The 18,583-nt window shown below is 38.3% G+C and overlaps 1 protein-coding gene across 1 annotated transcript in view; it reads left to right on the top strand.

Moving 5' to 3' along the window:
• LOC137393902 (nuclear pore membrane glycoprotein 210-like) overlaps positions 1 to 18,583 on the top strand; it is a 42,008-nt gene that overhangs the window by 5,348 nt on the left and 18,077 nt on the right. The window contains exons 9-21 of the mRNA XM_068080616.1: positions 316 to 456; positions 1,070 to 1,210; positions 1,598 to 1,765; positions 2,007 to 2,115; positions 3,557 to 3,789; positions 8,552 to 8,663; positions 10,741 to 10,912; positions 11,301 to 11,593; positions 12,121 to 12,297; positions 14,090 to 14,298; positions 14,716 to 14,979; positions 15,190 to 15,450; positions 16,055 to 16,221. Of these exons, the coding sequence (XP_067936717.1) occupies positions 316 to 456; positions 1,070 to 1,210; positions 1,598 to 1,765; positions 2,007 to 2,115; positions 3,557 to 3,789; positions 8,552 to 8,663; positions 10,741 to 10,912; positions 11,301 to 11,593; positions 12,121 to 12,297; positions 14,090 to 14,298; positions 14,716 to 14,979; positions 15,190 to 15,450; positions 16,055 to 16,221 (2,447 nt within the window). The remainder of the gene's footprint in view (positions 1 to 315; positions 457 to 1,069; positions 1,211 to 1,597; positions 1,766 to 2,006; positions 2,116 to 3,556; positions 3,790 to 8,551; positions 8,664 to 10,740; positions 10,913 to 11,300; positions 11,594 to 12,120; positions 12,298 to 14,089; positions 14,299 to 14,715; positions 14,980 to 15,189; positions 15,451 to 16,054; positions 16,222 to 18,583) is intronic.

Raw genomic sequence — 18,583 nt, 5'->3', positions numbered from 1 at the left:
GTGAATTTTGACCGATTAATTCTGCGTTTTTCGTGATTTCGGCCAGAACTCCGAACCAACGAAAAATTCGTTACGTGCAGCCGTACCTTTAGTAATCCTATTCACGCAATCCTCGTCACCTACATTGGTAAATGGTCGTCTCGTCTGTCACTTTTTAAATATCCCTGTCGTCGGGTCGTCAGAATCGTCACAAAACATGAGAGGACCCCCACTCATACGTTTTTGTTTATGTATATTAAACAAACATTTACTGTGAAGTCTTCTCTTATGGTGAACCAATTTAGGTCGCCTAGTTTAGGATGACTGATTTTACAGGATGTGCGACTGGTGACTGAGATGGTTAGACAGCACTTTGACATAATTCATAGCAGTATCAATGGATCATATCATGTGGTGACGGCGACAGCGCCAGGCCGCACTGAGATCACAGCCGTTCTTGACAGCGTAGTTCGTCAGGTAATCAACTGAGTTTAGGAGTGTGCTGTTTTTCCTTTAGTTGGTATTCACGGCTAGTTACTGTTTGCATAATTAAGGCTCTAAAATGGTCGAACTCAGACACCAAAGGGAATCATTCAAGAGTGGAAGGTTTGGTTGGTGAAGACGGCTAACGTGAATGAAGCCCAAAGGCTTGCAGGCTCATTTTGGCACGGGAAGACAACTAAGAACATTTGATAAAGTAAAGGTGTCCGGCAACTGCATTGTTTGAGGGCGCTAACGAATGAGGGCTATCGCAGGAGTCATGAGGAATGGCAAATCCTTTTGCAAGTTGTTCAGCGCCGTTATACAAATGGTTGGCTATCTTATTCATACGGCAATAGATTTCATTAACCCAGGTTTTTCAATCACTTCTACTTTTTCACTTCCATTAAAAAGCAAAACATGTTCAAAGTAGCCTGTAGACTGTTCACTTGACAGCGGAACACACGTCTCGAAGTGGTTTGATACTTTCTCATTGCAGTCAGCAATTATAAGTCTGTATTTTACGGAGTCAATTTGTTTTTAAGAGTTCTATGCCCAACTTGAAGATGAACTAGGAGTCATTTATCTGGTTGATTTGTTAATTCACTAGAACGGAACAGTTTACAAAATCAATCCTTCAGTGGAAAACAGCCAGAAGGTAGACATATATAATCCATTGGCTTTGGAGCCAGATGTCTTGGCCTTTCCCTGGGTGCCAGATCAGGATATAGTCTATACAGGACAGTTCAAGGTCAGTAACTCAGATGTTACAACGCGATTGTATTTTAGGTATTATTATCACCTCCCATGTCATAGTTTGCTATGAACCAGACATGTATTTGTAAAAGAGACAAATAATACCAAAACAATGACATGAATAAGGACGTACAGCGAGTGAATAACTCCTAATTTATTCTTTGTTCAGCAAATATAGCAAGTAGCCATTGTTTATAATTATTCGCTGTTTCTTAGCCCAGTTATAAGGAACGAACTCATATAGGCATTATATTTAGTTTATTCTACAAATCACGCCTGGAACGTGTCTGTTATTAGTTTGTATAAAGAAGGAAACTGACTCTGTCATGCTCACACTGAAGTAGCTTAGATGGCGTATGAACTGTACTCTACTCACCTATAGGCGTCAGGTGGCAGCGGAGATTATGCGTGGTCTACTAATGACTCATCTATAGCTGATCTCGGCCCCAAGAATGGCTCACTTGCCCCCATCAAGACGAAGAACACTGTAGGCTTCAGTTCAGTCACAGTTGCTGATGTCAGAAACCTTTTACACTTTGCGACTGCACAGGTAGGTTGTTTCTCAACATAACACTGTGAGCGGGTGTTGTTACTTTGGCAGGCTATGTTTAGTGATGAGTATAACTGCTATTCTTCAGAATGTGGTTAGTGTGTGATTCTAAAACGATTAGATTAGCTTTTTGGGAGGGTGGATGTGTACACATTCTAGAAGAATTGCACAGAAGTCTCTTATTTTGCCAAAAAATATTTCTTTGTCCATGATATTTTGATTTTCACCCTGAATGTTGCAGGTTTATGTGCTCCCACCTGATGAAATGGTTTTTAATGCGGAAGTCATTGAAACAGAGGTTGGAAATGATTTGATTATTCCATTGGCCGTCTTTGGAACAATCTATAATGGTATTCTATATTAGTTGATATCGTTTATTTGCCACCTGCGTATAATGATGTCATACCTTCATACAAAACAGCTTTATTTTAATATCGAATGCCTGAGATGATATGCTAATAGTTACTGTGTGCTGATGACTCCCTAAATTGATATGTTAGCTGTTACTGTGTGCTGACAATTCCATAAGGTGGTGCATTAGTTGTTACTGTGTGCTGACAACTCCCTACGGTGGTATGTTAATCGTTACTGTGTGCTAACAATTAGTAATAGAAACAGTATAACCTAGATACAGTAGAACCTACTAATACAACAATTCATTTTAAAAGTGGTAATAATTAGTTTAGGGGAATATACCTATCATGTGGTAATAAATGTAATACGGTAAGTCGACGTTAGATCTAAGCTATACAGCAGACGCTTCTATAACATATATCTTCTATAACGTAAATTCTACATAATGTAAAATTCTTGTGTTAATTTTATGCTTTGTACTATGTAAAAACATGCATATAACGTAAAATGTCAAATCGGGGAAGTTCTCAAATTCGATTTGGATAACAATAATCTTGTAGTTAGTCTTAGAACGTCGCTTCCTTGTTCTTGCCATACTTAGGAGACTAATTAGACAATTAAAAACTTAAGTCTAGTTTTTTGTATGGCCAAAGGGTTAGTTTGGAAAGATTTTGGAATGGATTAGGCAATTAACATGTATTTTACTGTTCGTATAATGTAAAATCCCTAAAATGTAAACATTCCCTGAACAGATTATTTACATGGTAGGAGCGCCTACTGTAGTAATATTTCTCAACATCTTTCATTTAAGCTCTGTTAGTAGCGCCATTTTTTTCTTAATAGTTTTGAGAAGCCACACGTATTAGCGCTAGGTAGGTGATTTAGAGTTGACTTAAAAAAAATCTCAATCGTTGCTTTGTCAAGAGTTATCACACTAGATTATTCTTCATGCAGATGTGGCTTGGGAGCATATTCAGTCAAATACACTTAGTGGCACTCCCAAATATCGTGTTCGTTCATTCTTCACTTCTTGTATTTACATCCCTAATCGAAACTGTAGTCAATTGTTGTTGAGAATATCCTCACAGGCATTTATCCTAGCTTGCTCTGGCATGCTATGCAAGTCTTCCAATTGGCCTGCTGTTATTCACAAATCGGCCTGCTGTTATTCACAAATCTGCTATAACATTAATCCATTTGCAGCGATTGTTGGATTTGTTTTGATATTCTCTGTTGTGCGAAAATACAAATTTTTCAGATTTGCAGAGCAAATAAAAACCAAATAGGATCATTTTGTTTTTTTACTAATTTTTCTTTATGATAAACAAATTTAGATTAGCAAATAGCTGATCTAGCTGTAGAACTAGTGATGACTGATAGAGTATTCGGAACCATCAGTTGCCTATTTTGATTTACCCTTGAACTTTGTATGGTCAGAGCGGAGAGCCTTCACCGACTGCAGACAGCTGGCGTTTGCTGTTGATGTTGACAACAGCGTGTTTACATACGATACCGACATACCCATGATAATGCCAGCTGATGGCATGTCATGTACAAGCATACGCCTGATAGCCAAGAAGAGTGGCTACACTGTACTCAAGGCCAGTTATATTGACCAATCCATCCATCTCTCTGCGTCCATCACCGTTGCTGCATTTGATCCTCTTCAGGTGAGCAGCCTGAGTCAGGTTGGAGTTGTCTCTCCTTGGAGTTGTCTCTCCTTTAAACCCTCTAATGTGATGCTTAATTTTTTTTTAAGGCTCATAAGTTGAGGGGGTGTATGAGGTTATACGAATGTTTACAGATATATTTGGTTTTCTTAAAGGTTGACTTGCAACAAAATTCACATTACAGTTATTTGGTATCAAAACGTTCACCATGTCTTACTCTGTTGTGTTGGAGGTGCCAAATATGTGGAAATGTGATTACAAGCTCTTAAAAGCTCAAAAACAAAAAGCCACCGTAGATTGGAATCAGTTTATTTCTCTGACGTAGTCATTACAGTTTATTTATTGTCTTGTCACGTGTTGTTCTCACGTGTATTGAAAGGCCAATAAAAAGCTCGATATGTAACTTATCGTAGCACTAGTTTATGACAAACACTTCGGGTTTTACCGAAGACCCCGTATCAAATATAGATGCTCGCTACTTTACAGTTTTGTTTCGGCTTGATCTAATCACCAAGTCGTATGCTAATAAAGTGACCCAATACTTCGCAAATAATTTTTGCAGCACTTTTCGATTATCACAGGTGACCAACAGGCTCGTCATGATTATCAGACGATGATATCTACTCCTTCGAGCTAAGGTTAAAAAGTTTAATGATTTTTTACGGTAAGTTATAAGATATCAGTGCTAAAAGTGATAGCATTACAATGACGATGAAACAGACGCGTAAGAACAATAGACATGGTTTTATTGAATGCGTGAAGTATATTTGTAAAAATATTTTGACGAATAAGGTTGCATGAAACTGTAAACAGAAACCATCTTGTAACAACTACGTTCCATTTGAGTCGTTTTGGAAAGAGAATCCAAACTACAGCGGTCTCGTGTGGCTGCGATTAACTGTTCGTATTTTAGCTTTTACGAGCTTTTAATCGTATTCCCACATTTTGCACCTACAACACAACAGAAAGACATGGTGAATCTTTTGATACCAAATTACTGTAATGTAAAATTTGTTGCAAGTCAACCTTGGCTAGTATTGGTCAGTCATTGACCGTTTGTTCCAGCCGTATCCTTGCCGGATTTTTGCTGTGGCATTGCATGTCTCTGAACCAATCAAATCTCAACCAGAATTGAGACCAAGTCTCCCACTAACTTATCTGAGTTTATGTTAATCATAGTTTTAGCTTATACTGTATCTACTCACTCAGCCTTTTTATCTACTGTAAAGTAAAGTTTAACTGAAGCGATATTCTTTCTAATAACTGAGTTTACTGTACTTGATAGCATTCGGCTTGGTGAGGTCTGATTAGCCTCACTGACATTTTTCATGTCTGCATGGGAATTTTATAAATTAGATGCCGTCAAACCTTTACATACAAATTTAGTTCATTCTATAACGGCTTTGTATGTTAAAACTATCATACGTTGGAGTAAATATTCCTTTTAGAATATACAGTAATTTGCTTAATTCATTTCAAAATCCAAAAACCTATTATAAATTTTCAATACATAGTGCTGATAATTTTCATTAAAGGTAAAATTTGGGCATTTTAAAAGAAATATAAATATGCATTATGTTAAAAAAGGAGTAATCTATAAAAGAGATTTTTGTTGTTACTTTAGAGACCGGAGAATGAAATTGTAGGTTCTGCAACGCGTAGGTTTGCCAGTAGAGATGGTGATAGAAATATACAGGATGATTTACTCTAACTTACGTTAGATAATGTTTAAGTTAAGTTAGTATATACAAATTTTAATGATTTTTATGGTTTTTTTTTTTAATTTCACCTTCAGTCTTTTCACATTTATTTACAAAACTCTGATTTTTTAAGAAACTTGGTACTTTTTGTATTGAAAATTACTTCAGGTGTGGAGTAAACATTTGTTCAAATTTTACATTGTTCGCTCGAAAATGCATATGCTGAGGTTAGTCATAAGGAGAGGTTTGACTGTATGTTTATACAAGCTGCCACACGATGCTAAAAAATTTATTCTATAATGTAAGGAGTATTATATACAATATGTTACATTAACTAAATTCGGCACATCAAACAGCATCAAGGCATGAAACTGAATCCTTGTTTAGCTGCCCGACATACATGATGAGGGCGATTCGATAAGTAAAGATAGTTTTACTATAAGTCAGGTTGTAGTTGAGTTGGATAACTAATTTTATTCTCATTTTTCAACATAATTGCCAGACAAATCAACACATTTTTACCATCTTCGTACTAGTTTCTTGATTCCATCAGCGTAAAATTCTGTAGATTGCCTTCATAACCAATCACTCGCAGTAGCTTTGACCCCGTCGTGAGTCTCCATATGAATGCCTCTGATGTAGGACTTTAGAGCACCAAAGAGATAACTCTTCACTGTGCTCTGAACTTCTTTGTGACAGGAGATGATGGGTGTTTCCAGCTAAATAGCTCCTGCTTTGACTCTGGCTCATAGTGTGCCAACCGAGTCTCATCACAAGTTACAAGTCTGTTTAAAAGGAAATCTCCGTCTCTTTGAACTCTGTCTAAATTTTTCCTAGACCTTTCCAATCGCTTGGCTTTGTTGGCATAAGTGAGCATTTTGGGTACCCACCTGCAGCACACCTTTGAGTAACCAAAATCTTCATGAAGAATGGAATGTTCTGTTCCAATGGAGATGCTCAATTATTCAGCAGTTTTCTTTACTTTTACCCTCCTGTTTGCCCTAACAAGCTTGTCCACAGTCTCCAAATTGGCTAGTATGGCTGCCTGTTTTTATGGCGCCTTACAGTGCCTCGCGTTGCGTGTTCACAACTCGAGTTGTACAACGTACAACTCGAGTTGCCGTGTTGTACAACTCGGCCTGGGTTTTTGATGAACACGAGTTGTGTTACGCAAAACTAACACAGGTTCGTAAAGAAAGCAAAGTGAGTAATTGGGGTGTCTCATTTACAGAACATTTACAGAAATTTAATAATAATAATAATTTAAATATATATTCACTTTTAACTTATATATATTGGCGATATTTGCGCATATTTGTTTCTATAAATATAACGAGACAAAAACAATTGTAGAATGTAAAAAGCAAACTAAAAACAATCTTTGTGGGAGGTAGGCCAGTACTTTTTCAAATGAAAAAAGAGTTATCTCTCTAGAACCTGACAAGAAACTGAATGAACACCGAAAATAAACAAACATAGAATTTATGTCAACGACGTTTAATGATGCACCAAAAAAATTCCATATAAAAATATACTGTAGCTAGAGAAAATGAAATGATGAGATGTTCTCAAGCCGAGTTGTTGAACTCGAGTTGTTGTTAAAAGAACTCGGCTTGGGTTTTGATGAACTCGAGTTGTGCAACTCGAGTTGTACAACTCGAGTTATATTTACAAACTCGAGTTGTACAAACTCGAGTTACAAACTCGGCACACTATAAATCGCCATTAGCTCTAGTTTTACAGTACATGAATACATAGTTTAATTTCTATTAGCTAACGGGTGCCTATTGATGTACCATTGTTAATATAACCAGATCTACGGTTATGCTACCGTAATACCAGTATATTGCACCTTACTTTTGAAAAGTCGCGTTGCGCGTTCACAACTCGAGTTGTGCAACTCGAGTTGTGAACGCGCAACGCGAGGCACTGTAAGGCGCCATATGTTTTGGCCTACTTGACCTTGGTCCATTTTCGATAGAGGTCCTTTAAAACTGCTCATGGTTTGTCTCATTAGTGTACAGTGTACATTCTTGATTCAACTCGAAATGCCAAGGCTCAAACCGAGTGCGACAAGCGGGACTTAATCTAGCATTCTGAATATTATTTCAACAGCATGCACTTTGAAATTGTACGAATAAATGCGCTAAAATCAATTGAATCTCAGCTATCCCACTTATAGCACTGAGGGATCATATTAGCTACAGTAACATCTCTGTAAAACTTCTAACCTGCTTGAAAACTTTTTTGGTTTAAACAACTGTCACCATATTGAGCTTTTATTATTCTATAAATGCCACTCGGTTTGACTCCTTCACTTGATAAAAACCTTATTATTGCAGCTTTCTGTTCAACAGTAAGAAAATGTCAAAAGAGGCAGCCATTTAAAAAAATTTTCCACAAATCTATAGCCTCAAAGCTATTAAAAAATATTACAGTCGAAAGACAACACCTAAAAGACTGTAACTCCAAAAACTATGCTTGTATCACAATAATAATTTAACTTACAAAGAAATTATCTTTACTTATCGAATCGCCCTCGTATTACAGATCTGTGCTCTGCACTCTGTTTAGTGCTGTGACTGTATAATAGATTGTGCGTTCACTAGTTCTGAGATAAACGACCATTTTACATTTAAGAAGCACTATTCGCCTGCCACATCCTAGATATTTGGTTACTTTTTGAAATCATCAAGGTTATCAAATAGATACAAGTTATTAGCAAATGTGTTCAATAGGTTATAATCACAAACAATTCGTATCTAATTAACTCTAACCTTTAGAATGTTTCTTGCATTTCTCATGTTCACCTCCAATGTCCTTGACATACCTAGCATATCTCTTATGTATATCTTCCATATCCCTATCACATATCTATTATGTCCCTGACATTTATCTACCATGTCTCTGACATATATATTTACCTATCCTATTTGACCTATATCAGCTTGTCTATTGCGTATTACACAATTATTTCATGAAATCTAAAACACTTGGTTGTATTCTCTGCTCTTTCATATCTGCTCTTTTCTTTATCAGTAAATGTTAACTGCTTTTTGTAGCCCACAGATCCAACGGAGCGAAGTGTGCTTGCTGTCAGCTCTACTAGGGTGCTGACCTTTACCGGTGGTCCACAACCTTGGGTTCTTGACAAACTCAAATATTTTGAGACAGGTATTTCCTTTATGTTCAGTTTTTAGAGCCGGTCATGAGAAAAAAATACTGTTTTATCCAAATTGCAAACATTATCTAACCATGTTTGTTAGTGTATGTGTAGACCTTTGGAAAAAGAATTATTCTGCCTGTTGAAGCTGACACACTCACTAAATACAACAACTGTAATAGACTGGTCTTTTGAACCATTGACTGTGGCTATCACAAGGTCACACTTGTCTATTCAGCCTGAGGTTATCAACATGCAGGCTCCCATAGCACTAGGCCTTCCAAGTTGATTTTTTACTAGGTCTCCTTTGTGCAGGTAGCCTGTGATCTAAACTATTCAATTTCAACAATACAAAAAATTGCTTTTAAATCACGAACACTTAAGGTATGAGCTTTATTATCACTGGTCAATGAAATTCAAAGCAAATTAGACCATGAGATAGAAAATCATATCAATAATATAGCAAAGTAAAAATATGTGTTTTGGAAAAATCTCTTTTTGCGTAACGATGTTCTATAATGTAAATTGGCAAAGTATTGGTGTCTGGTATAAGGTGTAAATGTTTTTAGAAGTAAGAATGTAATGGATTGATGGTCAGGCAGATTGGAGATACAATTAAAGTACCTACTTTAAACAGCAACTATCTGATAGTACATTTAGCTCCTCAGCATTAAGGGCATTTAGACACTGTTCATAACTGTTCATATCTCTAACCTAACCTGTCTATATTTTGCTGTATAACCCCAAAAGCAAAATTTTTTGAAGCACTCTAATTTTTCTTTATCAGTTTTTGGTACATAGGAAGACCAGCTTGGAGCAGCGTAAGACAAAATGGACAATATACAATTCTGGTAAAAGAGTGATAGACCTTTTGGTTTTTTCTGATTGGTTCTGGTAAATGTTAAGATACCGATCAGTCGGCTTGTCTTGCCTTTCTACCTTGTCAAGTACAATACTCAATTGTTTATTGTAAACAGAAACTGCATGTGTCATGATCACAGAAACCATGGTTAAGTCGGGATTATAAGATTTAGAGTTATCTGCATTAACAGAAGGAGAAATTTCTCAGTTATTTTGCAAAAAAAATTTTGATTCTAGCTTAATTACAGCAGATTTTATGGTCAATAAACTGAATGCTTGTTTACCATCAGTGCAAAAACATAGTTCCGAGAAAACTGGTGTTAAAGTCTGAGAAACAAAAACCGATGCAAAGTTTTGTTTACATTTCAAAACGTCATAGCAACCAATATTAAGAGGTTGTGATATTTATCTAGATTTCTGTCTTTATATCAAAAACATTATGCTGAATTTAAAAATCTAAACAGATTTTGGCTGGTTGTCATAGAAATGGCTGTATATCTATAAGAAAATGTATTACCTAATTTTGCAGATATTAAAAACGGCTTGGCAGTGCCGCGATATTGAGCACAACCGTAGTATGATAAACAAAATGTTTAAAAAAATAATAACAGTAACATATTGCACATCATCGGTCACTCTATACTTTGATCTTGCAAATTCGAATAATTTTTCTTATAATAAAATCTTATAAAATCGAGTAATTATTCTTATAATTAAATATTGTAAAAATCTTATAAGAATAGTTAGGAATATATCATGGTCATTCCCTTTACTTACACTGCTTTTGGCATCAGTTGGAATACCAAAGTACTCATTATAAGTGTCTATAATGTCAGAATTATCCTTCAAATAAAAAAAAAAACGATTACGTTTTTCGGACGCCATTTTTCAGTACTTCCTGTTTAGCATAGCAACAGTTTTAAGGGTTTTTTCCGAGGTTTTAAGACATTTATTATCTAAATTGACTTCAGATTCAGAAAGATCACTCTTTGATTAGTCCAGAAGCACGTCTTACAAAAGTCCTTACCAAAATTATAAATTCAGTTAGTGCAGCTTTAAAGTCGAATAACTCAACTTCGTGATTTGCGACTTAACCATGGTTTCTGTGACCACGACCCATATGGGCTTCTATTGCACTGTGAGCTACTGACAAGGTAATATAGTGTGAACCAGCCTTTAGTCTCCGCATGCTACAGTGAGCCATGGCCTGTATCGTCTTACTTGCAGGTGAAGTAGATGACCGAAATGTTGTGTCGTTGAAGCAGCACAAGGCAAGCAACTCTGTGCACAGGCTGACAGCATCTTGTCTTGAACTAGGGGAGCAAAAGGTCAGGCTGACTGTCGGCAACCGTCCTTCTACTTCCAACAAGCATCCTGCCGAACGTTCTGCCACTGTCATGTACGTGATCTACCAGGGTTGTCAGCTCATACTCAGCATACTTGACAATATTTGTAATGACTCTTGTTGCTACCGTTTTCGAATCTATGCATCGCAGTTAAATCCTTTCATAAACTTTTTCATAGTAGTTCTGCACATCTCGCTCACAAACTAGCTAGTCTGATTACATGCTGTTTTCTTCAGCCGTTCCCTTCACACCACAACCCAGTCACTCGTGTGCTGTTCCCATTGATGCCGTTCAATCTCATCTGCTTTTATTATTTATTTATTTATTTTTGTTATAACCATTGTTCAGTCATGACGGTATTGTCACTAAACCAGGTAAATGTGTAAATATAAATAATGTGTAAATATGAGATAATTATAGTCCTATGTAAATACTCCACAGGATTTACTGCAAGGAGCCGGCTCAAGTCCAGCTTGTGCCGCAAGTACCAGTCCATAACCTACTTCCACCATGTCCCGTTACTCTTGATTCGGGCTTACCCATACCCGCCCACAATTATCGACTACTTACTGTCCACGTGCTTGTCACTGATGATGAAGGCAGAGAGTTTGACAACATCAGCTCTTTGCACTTTGCTTGGGGACTGTCTGACAATTCGCTGGCAACTCTAAACAGTGGTGGAGTACAGAGTGTACGGAAAGAGGATGGGGATCTCAGCGTGTCACGTTTCACCTGTAAGTCTCGATCAACTTATGGAGCTAGTAGGTTCTCTTTCACTTTTCTTTCTAACCTCGTTTACGAACTTTACAACTTGTGATAGCAGAAGCCAGGCCATCATAATTTCAAGTCTGCCACAGCGCGCAGTTGGTGTCATGAGATGATCAGAACAGCCTGGCACCACACTAGCCCACTCATCCTCACTTAGACAGTCTGAAATCAGGGTTTTATCAGTAAAACTTGTTTCTGTTTATTCATTAGATTGGCCTGTATTCTGCTGTGATATGTAGGTATAACATGTCACTCTAATCTGTATTCTGCTGTGATATGTAGGTATAACATATCACTCTAGCCTGTATTTTGCTGTGATATGTAGGTATAACATGTCACTCTAGCCTGTATTCTGCTGGGATATGTAGATATAACATGTCACTCTAGTCTGTATTCTGTTGTGTGTTAGCTGTGGTAGTACCAGCGTTTCATCACTTTATGTTTGTCCATCAAAAACCTGTGACTGATAAAAACACACATTAATTGTTGACAGGGTTCCAGACATTGACCCCTCACAGGATTACGGGTCGTCTTACCGTCTCCCTCCTGCTTCAGCATACCTTCAACACCGAGTTGGAACTTCAACTACTAGAAGATCCAACGCTCAAGCCAGGAGATGTGACCCTTTTTAATCACCCTGACAGCACGGCTCAACTTGATATTATTGGTGGTGAGCGTACAATGGCATTTCTTTGCTCAATAGTTCCATTTGATTAACCAAATTTTTATGACGCTGCTCAAAGTCGAATTGCCAAAGGAACCGATGCCTGTCGCCTGAATGGAAGTTTACAAGCACTGCACTCATGCATGTAATGTGTCAGTGGTGAAGACTGGAGTGAATTTCTATTTTGAGTATTTAGCATGTACATTTTCAAATGTATTTGGTTGGTCTGCTTTCGGTAGTTGTTGAAATGAGCTTCTTGGGACCAACAGTATGCTTCCATGAACCATTCTTTAAATTGACAAAATTTGTTTGAATGAGAAAAGCCATGGAAAACCTGGGATTCTTTACAATGTTTAGTTGTACCATAATATCAAGGAATACATTATTTTATATAGAAGTAGCTATATTCAAAGGATTTGTTATAATAAAAAGTTATTAGCACATGAACTAAGCTGTATATACTATAGAATGGCGGTATGGCAGGCCATTTGAAAATCAAGCACCTGAATGGGATCAATGAGGCATTATCGCGACAAATGTTTATGTAGAGCAGACAACTTCAGTTTAGAGAACTTCTGTTAAAACGCAAGGTGATACTGAATATTAAGAATGTGGGTAGTAATGTTCAAACAAGTCTATTTCGTGTAAATGTAGGGTGGGAGTTTATGGAATGTGTAGCATAGACAGATCAGCTGCTCTTGTTTGACTGAGAGTTGCAAGAAAGTGCCAAGATTGCTGGAAAGGAGCACAACTAAGCCGATGGGCATAGTTAGTAATAGTCTATGATTTGTCTTGAAAGCTTGTGCTTAACTAAAATAGACTAGCCGAGCACGAATTGAATACCGTACTTTTCGGACCATTAGCCGCTACTTTTTTCTGATGATTTGAGCCATGCGGCTTATATAAGGGCGCGGCTATTCTGTGGCTTTTTCTTTCATCGCTAGGGCGCATTAACCAGAATCTCCGGTTAGTGCGCCTCTAGTGGTGAAAGAAAATACGAAACAATGCCTAACGGTACTGTTCCGTTAGGCACTGTTTCGTTTTAAACAGCAAAGTTGCAGCCGCGTTAAAAAGCACCGTCCTGAGTTCTGCGGCCTATACAAAGGTGCAACTTATGTATTGTTTTATTATCGTTTTTGGAAAATAAAGCAGATGCGGCATATATAGGAGTGCAGTTAATAGTCCGAAAAGTACAGTAATCATAATGGAAAACGAACAGATTTTGCTGAACAGATTTGCAGAACCATGTGAGAAGAATTATGACAGCTGATTTTGGGTTGTTTCAAGCATGGGCGGGGCATAATTAGTATCACCTGTCTGAACTCCTATTTTATCCTATTTCCCATCATCTGTCCCTGCATCTATTTCATCATCTGTCCCTGTATTTATCCCATTACCTGTCCCTGCATCCCTTTCATCAGCTGTCACATTTTCTTTCCCATCACCTGTCACATTTTCTTTCCCATCACCTGTCACATTTTCTTTCCCATCACCTGTCACGTTTTCTTTCCCATCACCTGTCACGTTTTCTTTCCCATCACCTGTCACGTTCTCTTTCCCATAACCTGTCACGTTCTCTTTTCCATCACCTGTCACATTTTTTTTCCATCACCTGTCACATTTTTTTTCCATCACCTGTCACATTTTCTTCCCCATCACCTGTCACATTTTCTTTCCTATCACCTGTCACATTTTCTTTCCCATTACCCGTCACATTTTCTTTTCCATCACCTGCTTCCCACCACTTATGTCATTTTCTTCAGTTCCATAATAACTGGCATATCTCCTGGTGTCACAGGCTCGGGCTACTTTTATGTGGGATATGACGAAGATCGGCTTGTTAAGGTCAAGTACGTTGAACAGTCACGTCAAGTCTTGATCAGTCCAGTACGAGATGGCAACCTGCGTGTTCATGTGCACGATTTGTGTCTGTTCTCTCAGCCTCCTAGCACATCCGCTGTGCGCATATCTGGTGCCCACAGAATTCTCCTACAAGTTAGAAATAAGGTTTGTAATTTACGCTCTAGTGGTTTTGACATCTCTTTCTTTGAATAGTTCAGACTTCTATAGTCTCAATAGACTCAAGTCTTATATCTGGTTTTGTGGCAGCTGGTTGGGTGAATATTTGATTTTCGTAAAGATTTTCCACCTACCTTTTAGAATCTTTATTAAAGGCTGGTATGTCTACTCATAAGGGGTCCATGTGTTCCACATGCCTGTCATTTAACCAGTTTCTTTTGTAGAATAGAGTAAGTGGTTTGCTGCCAATTCATGTTTTAGTCAGCAATTATTTATTGACTTGCCAGCTTGTTGTTATTTGTTTTAAAGTAGATTTTGTATTACATCTGACCCATTTCTGTAGACTAGTGTATGCAATGTGCCTATTTTCCTCATTTCACCTTCTCAATGGATGCATACGTTCAGGTTCAACAGGGAAACTCTCTTCTTGCATCAGTGCAAGTACTCGATCATGATGGAAATCCCCTGCCTGCCAGCCATTTTCGGCTGATGAACCTGAAGCCTAAACTGGATACAGCATCCCGCCGATATATCTCAGTCAAAGAGGAGACGACTGATGATGAATATACCGCCATGTTTAAAGTGATCGGTGTTCAGCTGGGAACAGCAGGCCTATCATTCGTAGCGCAGCTGCCTTCTCTCATAACTAGCAATGTGCAAGAAGTGCAGGTTGGTGTTGCTTGCACTAAACATTTATTGACTAACTGAGCGATAAACCCCTTATCAGGATACAACCACATACATCCATGGCAGCCATATTATGTTACTAGTGTTTTGTGGTATCCTTTGTTATAACGGTGCCTCTAGAGCTTTTCTTTATGAGTTTGTGATACTGTTCTTATGTTGATATGCATACAGTTCTGTTGATTTACCCGTCAGGTGTTTCCCCCTCTGCGTCTCGAGCCACATAATGTTACACTGTTAGTTGGAGCAGCTCTCCAGGTACAAGCTGTAGGGGGCCCCCATCCCCAATCATCCATCAAATACATGTTGCTGGGAAAGCATGAAGGTGTAGCCACCGTATCTGGTAATGGACTTGTGGAGACGTCCGCGATAGGCTCAATGAGGATAAAAGCTCAGGCTATTGGAACCGACGATGAAACAGGAGAGTTGATAGTTTATTCTGAAGATCAGGGGGAGGTAATAGTCTGCTTTTATTTCTTTAGCTTCAGTTTGATTTTTTGACCTGTTTCCTTACTTGTCACTCTTGTGTCTGTGTTGTTTAAAGGGAATGTTAACAAGACCCAGCAACAATGTCATCTGGATTGCTTAGCATCCCTGCAATGTTTTGGCGACTCATACGATTAATAATTTGAAATGTTCCCGCTGGTTTTCTATTCATTCCAAGATAATACGCCTCATCCTTCACCCGCTCTACAGTTTCTAATATTTGATGTAAAAAAATTGGTCTAAAAGCAATGTCCTTTTTATTATTTTTTATGTTTCATGTTTGCCATCACCCAGAGCTTAACTCAATCACCCGTCCCATTCTGTCCTTGTCTACTGCTGTCTCCTTGTCCTTGCGTCTTTCTGACTCTCTGGCTGTGAGCCTGTTACGACTTATATGGCTGGAAATATTGCTTTTCTACTAAAAAGAACTGACTTATTCATGGAAACTGAACTCTTCTTTATTGCTATTGTTAATTTTGTTCTGTCTGGCTATTGCTGCTGCTAGTAGGGAGTGGTCAACACCCATCATGCTGACTTGTTATACAGCGGATCAGCAAATTTAGTCTGTTTATAGATTCATGTTGTCAAGATGACCGGAGTGAAGTTGTATGCGCCTCTCTCGAGGCTGCAGACCAACACCAAGATGCCTCTCTACGCTATGGGCTTGGATGAACAGCAAACACCATTCAGTTTTGGCAACGTTTTTCCTCCACTAACATTCAAGTGGTCCATCACCAATAGGTGAGTCATGCTGCTACGCTGCTTGATATTGTGCTGCCTCACCCGGCTGATTTGTATAACAAACTGTTGTTTCTGGTGTCATGACTGGTGTCAAAGGCTAGCATGCTTCATATGTTGTAGTAATCAAATAGGGTAAGGTGTGGTTACTTGATATCGGCTGGCCTTTAACGCATACCTTTATTCCTTACACCTACATTCCTTACACCTGCATCCCTTATACCTACATCCCTTACACCTACATCCCTTACACCTACATTCCTTACACCTACATTCCTTACACCTGCATCCCTTACACCTACATCCCTTACACCTACATTCCGTACACCTACATCCCTTACACCTACATCCCTTACACCTACATCTCTTACACCTGCATCCCTTACACCTACATTCCTTACACCTACATCCCTTACACCTGCATCCCTTACACCTACATTCCTTACACCTACATCCCTTACACCTACATTCCGTACACCTACATCCCTTATACCTACATCCCTTACACCTACATCCCTTACACCTACATTCCCTACACCTACATTCCCTACCCCTACATTCCCTACACCTACATTCCCTACACCTACATTCCCTACACCTACATTCCCTACACCTACATTCCCTACACCTACATTCCCTACACCTACATTCCCTACACCTACATTCCCTACACCTACATTCCCTACACCTACATTCCCTACACCTACATTCCCTACACCTACATTCCCTACACCTACATTCCCTACACCTACATTTCTTACACCTAAATTGTCAGTTAATCATTAACATTTTAAGCATGGCTTGGTTCGCTGCTTGCCTGACCAATTTCTCCATAGTAACTCTATGGCTGGGGAGGTGCTTGCCTGACCAATTTCTCCATATTAACTCTATGGCTGGGGAGGTGCTTGCCTGACCAATTTCTCCATATTAACTCTATGGCTGGGGAGGTGCTTGCCTGACCAATTTCTCCATATTAACTCTATGGCTGGGGAGGTGCTTGCCTGACCAATTTTTCCACATTAACTCTATGACTGGGGAGGTGCTTGCTCTATGGCTACTGTTTAAAGCACATAAATTACATAATTTTTTTATTGTATATTTCATTACATCAGAGTCTTGGCTTTCGAATGAGCTATTGTTTGCCATGGTGAGACAGACATTGGTTGGTGTTTATAGGACTTCCCCAGAGCTCTACCGCAAAAATGTTTACCGGCATAGGCTCGGAAATTGTGACGTCACAATTTTCTTATGCGGTGTTGTGTGCTCTTACCGCCTATTTTATTGCTTACCGCTTATATTTATCAACTACGATAATGACGCTAGTGTCAGGCGAAGATAGGACAACTCCAGAGAACCAATGAAGATGACAAAGGAATCAGTGTCATTAATTCTCCATGTACAGATTATTTCTATAATAAATAACGCAGATTCCAAGCACCATACTATGTTTTCCCGATGATATTATGCACTAGCCCTCTCATTTTATTGTGATGTTGAGGGTCGCGACTGAGACTAATTAGTTTCAAGCATTGCGTGATCTCGCAAAAGTGCGATTGACATGTAGTCTTAGGGCCACGCAAGCGCAGGTCACAATGTAATTGATGTGATTTCATTACCTTTATCAACGACAGTACATTTATTGAAGCATAATTAATTAACCCAGAACATGTGTTTGTATTGGTCGGGCATTAGCACGATTTCGGGCATTGTTGATTATCTAGAATCCTAGTTTATTATTAGCGCTCTCTTGGTTTAACAGCACCGATTGTCACAGAAAAGCACAGCCTCAATAGCAGCGAAAGGGATCGACTACCTATGGCTAAATAATAATTGTGACATCACATTTTGAGAACCTGAACCAAGTGTTTTTTTGGCAGGTTATACTTTTGACACCCTGTTTTTCATAATTCTATTATCCTTGGTGTATTGAATATGGGCTCATTCGAATGCCAAGACTCTGATGTATTGAAATATATAATAAAAAAATTATTTAATTTATGTGCTTTAAGGTTTTTAGAAACAGCATGAATATTTTTGGTTCAAATAAATTCTGTTTCATGAAATGGAAGTTCATTATATCAAGTGAAAAGTTTGTTTCAATCAACTTGGAGCAATACTTCTAACAAAAAGATCTCTCACTCACCTTGAGTGAGAGATCTTGAGTGAGAGAGTTCTGCATGTAGTCTGTATTCTTAAAGTTTTTTGTATGGCCTTTTTTCCTAAACAAAGTTGCCCCTGTCTCCTGTTTTCCTAAACAGAGTTGTGCAGATATATAGCTTGTTTTCCCAAACATAATTTTACATATGGCCCGTTTTCTTAAACAAGATTTCGCATATGGTATGGCCTGTTTCCTTAAACCATCAAT

The sequence above is a fragment of the Watersipora subatra genome, chromosome 4 (genome assembly GCF_963576615.1).
Source record: "Watersipora subatra chromosome 4, tzWatSuba1.1, whole genome shotgun sequence".
Classification (NCBI taxonomy): domain Eukaryota; kingdom Metazoa; phylum Bryozoa; class Gymnolaemata; order Cheilostomatida; family Watersiporidae; genus Watersipora; species Watersipora subatra.
This window is presented reverse-complemented; position numbering and strand designations above follow the sequence as displayed.